Below are 12589 nucleotides of genomic sequence, written 5' to 3' on the forward strand. Positions count from 1 at the left end.
TTTTTTTAATATGTTTGGCACAAGGTCTCACTACGCAGCTTGAACTTGTAGTGATCCTCCTGTTTGCTGCCTCCCCAGCGCTGAGATGACAGGCACGAGCCACCATGTCCTTGCACTTGCTTAAACAGGTGCTTAGTATGTTGAGCTATCTCACTGGCCCTCACTTTTATTGTTATCTGAACTTCATGTGAAGTAACTTTGAGTACTGTGGCTTCTAGTAAAATGGTAATTCTATGTTAACAAAGAACTGGGGCTGGCTAAGTCTTGTTCCCTAATTTGAGTCCCTGGGGAAAAAAAAATGGGGATTGCATCTCCTCACCTACCACATACTTGCTAGTTTTCAGAAGAATGGGGGACTTCTGGACCTTAAACTGGCTTACATAACTTCTATGACTTCTTGCAGGTTAATCAGCAGCCTAGGTCCCTGCTGGACTTAAATTGTTGACTAAAATCTAAGTGGACCTATTTCTCCCAATGACTAAAATAAATCTAAATATCTAAGGGATAGTCATATCACAGTAAACTGCTTTAATTCATGTTAATCAACCTCAGAGAATTAGACAAGTTTACTGTGGGTATACTAGTTATGTTTTTGCTAGGTAAATATTTTATTATTCATGAAAAATTTGAATAAAGCCAACAACCAGCCAGCTATGGGCCATGGCCCATGCCTGTAATCTCTGTACTCAGGAAGCTGAGGCAGGAGAATTGTGAGTTCAGCCCAGCCTGAGATACAAAGTGAAACCTTGTCACAAACGAAAGCCTCAAAAGCTTAACTATGAACTTTAGCCAGATTCTCCCTAAAGGCTTCAAAAATTCCGTATTTTGAATTATATGAAATTGTGCACTTGAGAGGCATTAAGCAGTAGTACTGCTATATAAATTTATTTTTTCATTATTTAAAAACTACACAGTTAGCAATCATTCTATAAAAATACACACTGCAGTGACTGCCACAAAACTTCCTTTGAATGAAGTACTACAGTTACTAATACAGTGGGCAAAACATACCCATCTAATGTTACTCCCTTCCAGAATTGCACTAAATCATCCTAAAGGGATAAAAATAAAATGGAAAAGGTGATGACAGCCATAAAACTTCAGAAGCTGGAAAACAGATGAATGAACGAATGACTCAGCAACCACGAAGGCCCAGTTTACACTGATTCTCAAGTGGCACTAGATCAGAGGCCCTGGAAGTGGCACTATGACACAAAGACTCAGTGGCAGGTCTGAGAAGCACCAGTACTCGTCACTCCTATGGAAGCCCGGAGTAGTTTTATTTCTGGACAAAGTAACACCAGGGGCACTCTCCAGCATAGCAAAGTACGGGAGAAATGAGTGAGTTTAGGTATATCTAGTGCTAAACATGAAGTTCCCATGTATTTACTATCTAATGTTCAATAGGCAAGTTCTCAGATTTGCAGACTTCTCTGGGAAACCGAGGAAGAGCAATCTGGGATCCTGACATTGGAGCTTCCTCCGTGAAAGGCCCATTTGGGACAGCCTAAATTCCTGGTGGCCAACTTACACATGGCATGTGTGTTATTTCCTTAACATGGAAGATATTGATGAATGAGCTTGTTTTTTTCTGAACTAAAACCTCAGGTTTAAATGCAGTCTTGGCACCTTGTGATACAAACTGCAGTTTGTGATAGAAACTCTGTCTCAAAGGTTCGTCAGCACTGACCTAAGAGAAGATGAAACTGAGCCTAAACTGTGTACTGTAAGTCCCCAGTTTACGAAGATCGAGTTCTTCAACTTTGACAGAAAGCAACAGACCTCGCATTATGAAACTCTGTAGATGGGAACAAATGGCAGAAGTAGTTCACGTGGCTGCCGGACAGTGTCACGGTGGTGCTGCTGTGTGCTTTGTGCAGGTAATAATGTACGGGCATACAGTGCTCAGTCGGAGCCCAGAGTGGCTGGAAGCAATGGGAAAAGCAGGAGTGACGAGAGGAGAGCTAGGAAGTGCAAAGCAGTAACCACGGAAATAGAGTGACAATAATGAGACTGGACTGAGGTGAGGGGACGGTAGAATTGCTCCTTCTTGCAACATGAATTGTTCCACCGCTGGCATGATTCTGCAGAATATGGCCAAGACCACTTTGTCACTCATGAACACGTCTGACTATGAACATTTTCCCAGAAAGAAACTGGTTCTTAAGTCGGGGACTTATTTAAATCCTTATAGAAATGGATTGGAAAGGAAACTTTGGAAGAAAGCTCAGAAAAGAGAGAAAAACAAAGCTGAAAAATAGTATATTTTTAAGAAAGTTAAAATATTGAGCTCAGGTGGAAAAAAGGCTGGCTGCCTATATGCTTATTGTATGAATTAGCTCATAAGTTACTAATGAATAGGGGGATTTTATAAGTATTAATGTATTAGTCATTTTGGTTTCAACGTTATTTCATTTTCAACAAATCAGTAGATTTCTTAACTCTGGCAAGAAAAGATCTCCACTTAGCTGGTGTACTGGCAGCAGGGGCCTAGGTATGTTTTTGAAAATTTTACAATACTGAGGGTTTCGATCCAGGGCTTCCTCCCAGAGCAGCCAACCCAGGTTTTGTACAGTTGCTGACTAGAGGCAGTCTGAGCACCTCCCCCTTACGTGGTGGCCTCATGGTTTGGACAGTTCCCTTTATATCAGTGTCTCCCAGCCCTACCCCACAAAGTTGGCATGTCTATTACTTTTTTTTTTAAGAAGTTTTACTAAGGTACTCTTGATAATGCAATAGATCGCCATTTTTTAACAATGTAATCTGATAAATTTGACATGACTTACGAGACCATCACCACCTTCAAACAGGAAATCCGTCAGCCCCCAAAGGTTGCCCCAGCCCCCTACTCCCTTCTCAGGCTATTGTTTTCAGTATTTTTAACATCTGAGAGTAGTCTGAATGACCCAAATTCACTGCTGTAGTCATTTATTTTAATTTTTTTTGCAAGATGAGATTTTCCAGCAATACAGTACAGGTATCATACAGTTGTAGAACACTCGGGTCACATTAAAAACAAGAGGATGCCAAAAGAAATTACAGTAGTGTTCAGAAATTAAGTAGAAAGGGGAAGCTGAGCATAACACTTGGTAGAAGATGAGAAAAATCTAGTAAACTGGGTCAAACGACCAAAAGGAAGGGTATATCTAGAATTTTTCAAAGAACCAAGTACAGTAACAGGAGTTTTCCAGAAAGGGAGGGAGAAAGTGGGGGAAAGGGACAGGAGACTATAAACAAAATAGTTAAAATTTGCCAGTTAAAAACAAATGTTTAGATTGTCAGACTGGTTGTCTAGCACATTGTATAGTGTATTGTAAACTTTCAAAATCTTCATAGAGAATGTTATGTGAGGTTCTTGGGAGAGGAAAACAATGTACCACACAAAAGGAATACTCACTGGGACTGCTTTAAGTTTTTTTTTCTTTTGAGACAAGGTCTCGTTATATATATATAGTTCATGCCGAACTTGCGCTCCCAGCGATCTGCCTGCTTCAGCCTCCCAAGTGCTGGGATTACAGGGGCATGCCACCACCCTGGCTGAACCTCGTAAGACCAGTGGTGGGAGCAAAACAAGAGATGAACAATTGCTTCAAAATGTTAAAAGAAGAATACATTCCAGCTTAGAATTTATTTTTAAACTATCAACCAAATATAAGGTGATAAGGCACTTTTAGATAGTCCACATCCCATTAACCTTCTGTGTACCATTAGCCCAAGAGGATGTGCTCTACCAAGAAATGAAACACCTTTGGAATATGAAAAATGCAACCTAAGAGAATGGCTAATATCCCAGCGTAACTGTTGTGCCCCTTGGTAGCTCCGGCCCAGAGCCAAGCAGTAACATTCACACTGGTGGCTATAGTTACTAAGGTCACTGCTGTCATTGAACATTTTTCGCCCGGGACATACCCTGGCAAGCCTAGTCCAGGTTCTTGTCAGTACTTGCCTTGATGAACTAATGAAATGAACGTCCTTTCTTCTGTGCTTCACAGACATGCCAAGTAAGGGCACTATTTTAGTACTAGGAATCGAACTCAGGATCTTGTGCTTGTCAGACAGGTGCATGTGCTACTGAGCTGTGTGTCCTCAGCTCATTTTATTTCTTTGTTTTCATTTTATCATTTCTGCTTCACCTATTTCTGAAAGCTGATGTTGGCCTTTGGTGAATATATATATATATAATTTTGTTTTTATGCAGGGTCCCTCTACATGGCCCAGGCTAGCCTCCAACTTGTGGCCATCCCTCTGACATCAGTCTCCCAAATGTTGGGTTTATAGGTGTCCACCACCATGGCCTTGGCCTTTGGTGAGCCTAAAGCAGAAAATACAGTCTTCCCTGTTTGACTAGTGGCCAGAAATCAAGTATGAGTTTTACACTTGATTCCACATGCTTCAGTTGTGGAGAGCTAAGAATTCACTCGACATTGCCAATGAACTTAGGAAGAAACCCATAAATCCTGGGGAAGAAAGAACCAAACTAGGACTGCTTGGTTTTCATTCAGGAAAATTATTTTACTACATACAGAAGTACTGCACCTTTCCTTAAATTCATGCTTGCAGCTCAGATTGTCAAAACTGAATATATTATGTAAGGCAGTGTTCTCCAGTGGGAAAACTAAAGCAAGAGTAACTAGGAAACCATTAGTGGTTATCTTGGTACAGATGAAAAGAAAATACAATGGGAGAAGGACCTGAAAGGATTCCAAGGCTGGGGAGATAGCTCAGAGGTCTAAGTGCCTGCCTGGGAAGCGCAAGGACCCAGGTTCAATTCCTGGTACACCAGAACTCTGGGAGCGCCATGCTGGCCACTGAAACCGGGCACAGTGGTACGTACCTGTAACCCCAGCACTGCGAAGGCTGAGACAGGAGAATCACTATGAGTCTGAGCTGTGCCCCAAGACCCTGTACCAAATCAATCAATAAATGATTAAATTTTTAAAACTTTTTTTTAAAAAGGCTTCCAAGACTAATTATCAGTTTCATCACTTGAATGATGGGTACTCAGATGTATTTTTAAACTTGCATATACATATTTTAATACTGTTTTTTCATATGTATAATACATATTATTTTATGTTGAGAATACAGGAAAGCATGGGTACCTGCCAGAAATTACAGAAGACAGAAATTTTGGCAAAAGGTCTAAAGAAGGGGGCAGGTGAAGTCATAATGAAAATCCACATTGTACTTTAGGACTGAACCAAAATGAAAATGGAGATTTGCTTAGCAGTGATTCTTAATGGGATATGAAGCTATGATTTTTATCTACATTTTATGGTAGTTAGCTACAGAGTAATGCATCAAAAGTGACCTAAACATGCTTTGCTGAAGAGTATGACCTTCCAGCCACTTTTATCTCAAAGCTATTAGGTGGGGCTGAGCAAGGTGGAGGGCTGAGGAGCAGTGGCCCAGCAAGGAGTGAAGGTCTCTGTGGGGTGCACAGCAGGGGCTGAGGGAAGGCGCCCTGGGGACACAGGTTGTTGGGGTGGGACGGGGAGAGATGTTCCAGAAGGGGGGCTTGGGCTGGTGCAGGGCGTCTGAGCCAGGGGAGGAGGTGAGGAAAGAAAAGGATGTGAGTGTGATCCCAGAGGAATGTGCCGAGTGGTGACAGCGACACGGATTTCGTTAAGTGGGAAGAGGAGTGACGATCGAAGAAGTAAATTGAGAAGTAATGGGAACCAGATTTCTCATTGAGAGCTGTGACTATGGTGACAAAACTAAATGAGACTAAACCCTGTGGAGCTGCAACTGAAGGTCACTGATTTACAGAGAACGTAGACAATGTGGATACACATCACCGTACATCTACAGGTGTGTAATCTGCAACTTTGTCACTTAAGAGGTCCAGAGGACTAGGGATGCCTTAGTAAAATAAGCGCTTCTAGCACACTGATCTTGAGTTCTAATACAGTTCTTCTACGTCGCATTTTCCACTGATCACCAAAAGAACCCTGGAGAAATCATTTTACCATGGTCAGTCTCGGCAAACATCCTCTCACTGGGCATTCCAAAGCAGCATCATAATGGAGCGTATGTGAATTGTGTCTGCCCAGTAGGACAGTGACGGGGATTTCATGATTAATTGCTACAACTGTACCACACAGTAGGAACTGTGTTCTAAGTGCAGGCTGTAATGGTGCCTTTAAAGAAAAGAGTCTCCTACCAGCAGGAACAAATTACACAGAACCAAGACTGGTGTCACCAGTGTTCCAGACACCCTGCAGGTTGCCCACTCTGGCAGTCTGACTGCCCATCTGCCGTGGATTGCCAACCTGCTTGAGTGAATCCTGTTTCTTCTAGGACAGTTTCTTGTGGTCTTCCTCTGTACTCTCGTGGATTTGATCAGGACTCAAACCCAGGCTTGTCTTGAGAACAAGCTAACAGTTTTCACCAACTCAGAAAGGTTAAGCAAACTACAACTCCTTAGACGGTGGGGCTTCTGGTCTAGTTCTAGCTCATTCCATGGACATGAAAGGAGGTACGCCTATTGTATCTACAATCATTTCTTTTCTCACATATCAGTTCCTTCAGAGGACTTGTCAGTTTGTATTTATCTTACATGCTGCTTCTTTTTTTCAACACATTTAGTACAGGGTCTACAGGGTCTCACTATGTAGATCTGCCTCATAGTGACCCTCCCAAGCGCTGGGATTACAGGCACGCGCCACCACGCCCAGTCTCAGTCTGAGTGCGCCCTGGAGGTAGGGCTGGCAGGGCACACCGGGGATTGAATCCAGTCCCTGTGTCTGCCTAAGCAGGCACTGTAATCGCTGAGCTACCTGGCCAGCCCTGCTTCTGTTCTGTAAGAATAGGTTATCTTAACCCAGTATATTAATAGCTTATCCCAATATCCAAAACGTAAAAGTGCTCAGTTAATATTTATCAACTGTAAAAAGACAGTTACCACTTTCCCAGTATGTCAAAGGTCTTTTTCTTTGACTCTTTAAGATTACAATGGAATACTTAAAAATATCCTTTTTCTTTAGATGTGTTATCTACAAACGTGGATTAATTTCCATGCTAAATGAAAATGGCCAATTCGTTAAGAGGAGAAGTATTGAACCTTTATAAAAATGTAAGTAATGATGTTTCGAATTTCATGAACGGGGTTTGACATGAACTGTTTCGAGACACATAATCTTTCTTTTTTAAGCTGCTGTATCTTGGACGGGACTATCCAAAAGGAGCAGACTATTTTAAAAGGCGTTTGAAGAATGTTTTCCTTAAAAACAAAGATGTGAAGGACCCAGAGAAGATCAAAGAACTTATTGAACGAGGCAAATTTGTAATGAAAGAGCTAGAAGCTTTATATTTCCTCAGGAAATACAGAGCTATGAAACAACGCTATTATTCGGATGTCAACAAAACTAATTGATCATTTTTATAGATGGGCTGAAAAGTCAGAGACAGCTGTTTGTATATACAAAATATTGTGAACTAAACCTATCTGAAAAATGGTAACACATATGTAAAAAAAATTCTGAGCTATCTTGCTGAACTAAAATAACTTTTGATCTTTACTAATATAAGAGCCTGGTCTGCAACCAACTCCATGAGAATCCAATGTAGTACACTTAATTCTCCATTTTACTGATGAGAGAACACGGCTAATAAGCAAAGTAACTTCTTATACATTTATTGTTCTGAACATTTGAAGTACTTTTCTTTTTGACCCATTTTGGTACACCGAAGCTCATATTCAAAAAGCAGACCATAGTAATGATTTAAATGCAGTTCTAGAAATATGAAGATTGTGTCAGACCTTAAAATAGCTGGCCAATGGCTGGCATTATAACTCCAGTTATTTCCATTAATTTGGTTCATGGCTCCCTCTGGGTCTTAAACCAGATAACCAGTTATGTACCAGTTGTCTTTCATAAAATGTAATAAATGATGTTGCTTTACTTTTGTTGTAAAAGCAGTTTCTTTTACATTTAATTCCAAATGGGTTAACCTGGCACTGGATCATACCCTAACATGATTTTAAATTTAAATAAATATTTAAAAACCTTTTTATAGTATTCTTAGTACCTTTTTTTTTGGCCTGGGAATCGAACTCAGGACCTTATGCTTTCAAGGCAGCCACTGTGCTGCTGCTGAGCTATATCCCTAGCCCAGTACCTTTTAAAAATAAAGAATATTTCTATATTAACTTAAGAGCTACTTTTTAAGGCTCACTGGTATGCTTACTTTGGTGTCTGTGGATTATCAAATATTCTATGTCAGCTGTGGGGCACATGTTTTATATTCCCATCAAGAAATCTGTATTGTTGGAGTCTAAAAGTGTGGTGGTTCAGCGGTGGAGCACTTGCCTAATATGTTTAAGGCCCTATGTTCAACCTTTAACACCTTAGGGAGAAAAACAGGTTTAAAGAAGAAAACATACACAATATCATAGTCACCATAACTATTTTTTATTACATTACGATAGGAGTGGTACAGTTCATGACAAAAATATTACAAATTTCGTATCACTTCACAGCACATACTCCTATAAACATTTAAAAGTTAATTTTAATTAAAAGAGTGGTCATTTTTAAATTTAATGTTTGACATGACCAACATTCCTAGGTCAGCGCAACCAAATGATGGAAAAACAACTGGATCACACTGCATATGTCCCACAAAAAAAGCACAATGTACAAAATGTGCATGTTTCAGTTTACACTATACAAAAATAGTTAAAATACATTCCAGGTAAACATGTTACATTAAGAAATAGTACTAGTAAGAAATTGGCACTCAAAGGAAAAATGCGAAAGTATTTTCAACATGAAAACACAAGACAGTGGAATTGGAAACTTTCTGATAAAACATTACATAACCCAGTTAGCTCTATTGGGGGGGATATGGACCCTGTGAAATGGAGATATTTTGCAAATAAACTTTGTTTTCCTAAATTCATCTAAAATGCCTATCACTATCCCAAATAGGCACTTCGGATTATTAAACTAAAACACAATCAATCTAGTTCTAACTGTTCTTCCAGAGCTAAAATGTATCTTTAGAAATTTCAATTTGGACAGGATTTTACAACTACCAGTTGTATGCTATTCAGTTTCTCAATGCAGAATTCATGCTACCCAATATTAACACAGAAATTACTAAATATAAATTCATTTTTAAAGTAACTGGTGGGTTTTTAAATTACTACCTTCCGACAAATGGAAATGATTTCATATAATTTTTTATTGTCTATCCCCAAAACATCCCTAAATGTGTATAATATTGTTTAGGGAAAATGGTTAAAGAAAGGAAAATCACTAGAATACAAATGAGATGAGTTTGTGCAAACTAACTTAACATGCCTCACAAAGTGTATATGTGTGTGTATGGGTGCGTGTGTGGACAAAATTGTGCAATGCTGGCAGAAGGATAACCTACAAAAGTTAGGTTCTAAATTCTTATGCAGTGTGACTCAGTTAATAGAGCCTAAAATTCCTAATTGAAAATATTCAAATTATGCTAAAATGGCTGCTAGATTCTTTCCACAAACATATTAATGCCTAACACTATGTAATTTAGCACTGGTTTCAACTTGAACAAGGATTTTAATCTTTAAGGCTATAGTAATTAGATAACATTTATGTTTATTTCTAGGATTCGCTCCCCTTTTAAAATCTCTACAAAACCACCCTTTTGTTAAACCATTCAGAATTCACATAATAAAGGATAATTGCTGCTACTTTAAAAAAATTTGCCCCGCTACGTAAGACTCCAGAGTCCTAAGTATGCCATTATGCAGTGCACTTCCTGAAATCTGCCCATTTCTTTCACCATGTACACACTAGAGGAGGTACTGTGTAAGTCTCAGTAACTCTATCCAGACAATGCTCCATACATAAATCTGTAGTTTAGTAAAGCATTATACAAATCATACTTGATTTTTACAGAGGTTTCCTTCTTTGTACAGAGAATCAGCTCAGTCACCTGTTTGTTACCTGAATAAAACTATAATATTTAATTTTAAAAAGTCTGTCTTAATTACTTATACAGAGAAAAATGTGAATATTACACCTTTGGAAAAGTTTACTCTTTGAAAACAATGAAGTAAAATGGTTTATACAGCGAGGTTCAATTAAAAAGTTGCACCAGAATCACAGCAAACACAATTACTGTAGAACTGGCCAAACCTCCTTTTGCAAAAGTGCAGTGTGTACTGTACCGTGGCACCTCTGGGTCATGTGCCGAGGGTGCTACCAAGACGAGACAAGGAACGCAACACTGCTTTAGGACGAAGACTGGGCCTTTGCGGAGGCTGTCAGGTCCCCAGTGCCTTGTCTAGTGGCTAGTATACGACAGGCACTGAACAAATATTTACTGCAGAAGTGATTTTTGCTGAGAAGCCTCATGAATTAAACTTTAAAGTATTATTTATTGTAAGATGAATTCAGTTAGTAAAACAATGGAATGCATCATTGTTCCCAGGACTACACTCTCCTTTAGAGCAGCAGCTTGTCAATTCATACTAAGTTTGAAGAGTCCTACCTAGTTACCAGTGGTCTAGGCAGTGAGCAGACGATGTGCAAAGGCCTGAAAAGGTGTCCCAGCCACCTCAGTGTCAGCTGCTAGGTCCAGTCCCGTGTGGTACTGCCGGGAGGAGGCAGATGGGGCAATTTTGATACACCCTGATAGACAGCCTGCATGGAGACTCCACAGCAGCAATATATTATGAAGCCATGAGAATCAAAATATTAAAAGAAATGGGGCATGTGGAAAGGTAGCAAGAAGATGACATTAGTATAGGAGAGAAGTACTAAAAGCGGAGTATGAATATTCAAAGATAAACTTCACCTCTTGCACAATTTTGCCCAAGATTGACCCTAAAGAAGACACAGATAAAAGGTACAGCAGATTACACTGAGTTTGACAAACAGGTGCATCTTTATGTAAACTGAATGTAAACTACATAGTTGTAAAGTTAGATAGGGCCTTTGAGATGATTTCTTTTAACACAAAGTGGATAGTAAATGATTTGAAATTTAAGACACATACCTAGAATATGTTACCTTCCTCCTAGCCCAGTGATATTTTTACCTCACTATACCATCTCATTTCAAATATTTCAAATTAAGAGTAACATTTTAAATGTACTGAAAGAATTTTTATTATGTTTAATAAATCAGATGTTTGTAAATGTGGATCAGACTTGAAAAGCATTTATGAAATGCTACTTTAGCCATTTAACTTTAGCTGTTGAAGACAACTAGCCAAACCAAGAGTTTGAAACTTTGCCAAGTCACTGCTTTTTTTGGTGTCCTCCCATCCCCAAATTGCAATTTTTAAGTTCATATTTAAAAGTAGTATCTTCTAAGTTTTTTTTTTTTTTTTTTGGCAAAAAGTGCCATGATTTGTCAGTAAAGAATACCACACAGTGAAAATGCATTTTGTCAACCTATCCCAATTTTTTCCTGCTGCCCATTTGACCAAGCAATTCATGACATGCTGGATGACCCGGGAAGGCAGTCCTGGCCTTGAAATTCTGTGACGCGCAAAGGTACCCAGAAGGCCTGGCCTTGCAGCACTTAGCTAAACTATTACTTCTTCACTAACACTACCAGAACTGAAACTATTTTCAAAAACTGAGGCTTAGAGCGTGCTAAGAAAGAGCAATCTAACACAGGGAGACTATATTTAATTACTATAGAATTTTTATGCACATTAAAATTGTTTCAACTATTATAAAATTTTAGTAGCATGTAAATATAGTCCCAAAATGGTTGGTATAATCCCCATTGCATACTGGATCTGCCTCAGCAGGAAAAGCTAGGAATCTTACAGTAATTTATATAATGTGGAAAGTCAATGGCCTTTTAAAATTTTCCATCACCTTATTTTTTTTTCTATTTTTTCTTTTTATAGAAAAAATATAGTATTTTTGGACAAATGACCATGACTAATAGCAGTGGAAAGGGGAGAAAACCTCGGTGAACAGTGTAACTTTATACATTCATGAAGGACGACAAACTATAGGTCATGATGTCTAGAAGATGAATCAAAGGAAGCCTATAAATTTATGATCCTTCAATATTTCAGAAAAACTAATCATAAAGTCTCAACGGAAATTATAATTACTAATTAACCCATTTATGTGGCTAGATAAAACAAAGTGGATGATTCCAAAGCTTCATAAATCTGTTTCACACCAACATTCACAATTGGTAAGAAAAATAGGAAGTAATCAACTTGCATGCACCAGAAGCCCCAAGACAGAATCTCAGGTATTCAGTTTCTTTTTCACAGGCATTGCTAGTTCAAAAACCAAAATGCAGGGAATACTGGCACTTAGAGGGGAAAAAAGTTTCCACTGTCATTTTAAAATGAGCATTTAAGATAAAAGCTAACAGTTTGCATGAAACAGGAAAAGAATTAGGTAATGCTAAAACAAAAGCTAATAATTTAGTGTAATGTACAAAAATTACCACTTTTACTTAAGTATGCCTTAAGAAAAAAGTACAAATTGTATTTACATAATTATACACTTTGTCTTTGACTTCTTTTTCTTCTTTTTACCATCTTTGCTCATCTTTTCTTTATGTTTTCGAATTTCTCGAACTAACGTATAGAAGGCATCATCAACACCCTGAAA

At 38.7% G+C, this 12589-nt stretch overlaps 2 protein-coding genes across 7 annotated transcripts in view; one reads left to right on the forward strand and one right to left on the reverse strand.

Moving 5' to 3' along the window:
* Positions 1-7549, forward strand: part of Etfrf1 (electron transfer flavoprotein regulatory factor 1) — a 9579-nt gene extending 2030 nt beyond the window's left edge. For 3 of the 4 annotated variants that reach the window (XM_023719039.1, XM_004634561.2, XM_023719038.1), the window contains exons 2-3: positions 6987-7075; positions 7154-7549. In XM_023719039.1, coding sequence (XP_023574807.1) covers positions 7025-7075; positions 7154-7375 — 273 coding nt within the window. In that variant the 5' untranslated portion in view covers positions 6987-7024 and the 3' untranslated portion in view covers positions 7376-7549. Of the gene's footprint in view, positions 1-5619; positions 5812-6986; positions 7076-7153 lie in introns of those variants that run through there. The other variant, XM_023719040.1, reaches the window with a different exon arrangement.
* An 843-nt stretch (positions 7550-8392) lies between these two features.
* Kras (KRAS proto-oncogene, GTPase) overlaps positions 8393-12589 on the reverse strand; it is a 31266-nt gene continuing 27069 nt past the window's right edge. For all 3 annotated transcript variants that reach the window (XM_004634564.3, XM_004634562.3, XM_004634563.3), the window contains one exon: positions 8393-12583. In XM_004634564.3, coding sequence (XP_004634621.1) covers positions 12467-12583 — 117 coding nt within the window. In that variant the 3' untranslated portion in view covers positions 8393-12466. The remainder of the gene's footprint in view (positions 12584-12589) is intronic.

The sequence above is a fragment of the Octodon degus genome, unplaced genomic scaffold (genome assembly GCF_000260255.1).
Source record: "Octodon degus isolate 3935 unplaced genomic scaffold, OctDeg1.0 scaffold00064, whole genome shotgun sequence".
Classification (NCBI taxonomy): domain Eukaryota; kingdom Metazoa; phylum Chordata; class Mammalia; order Rodentia; family Octodontidae; genus Octodon; species Octodon degus.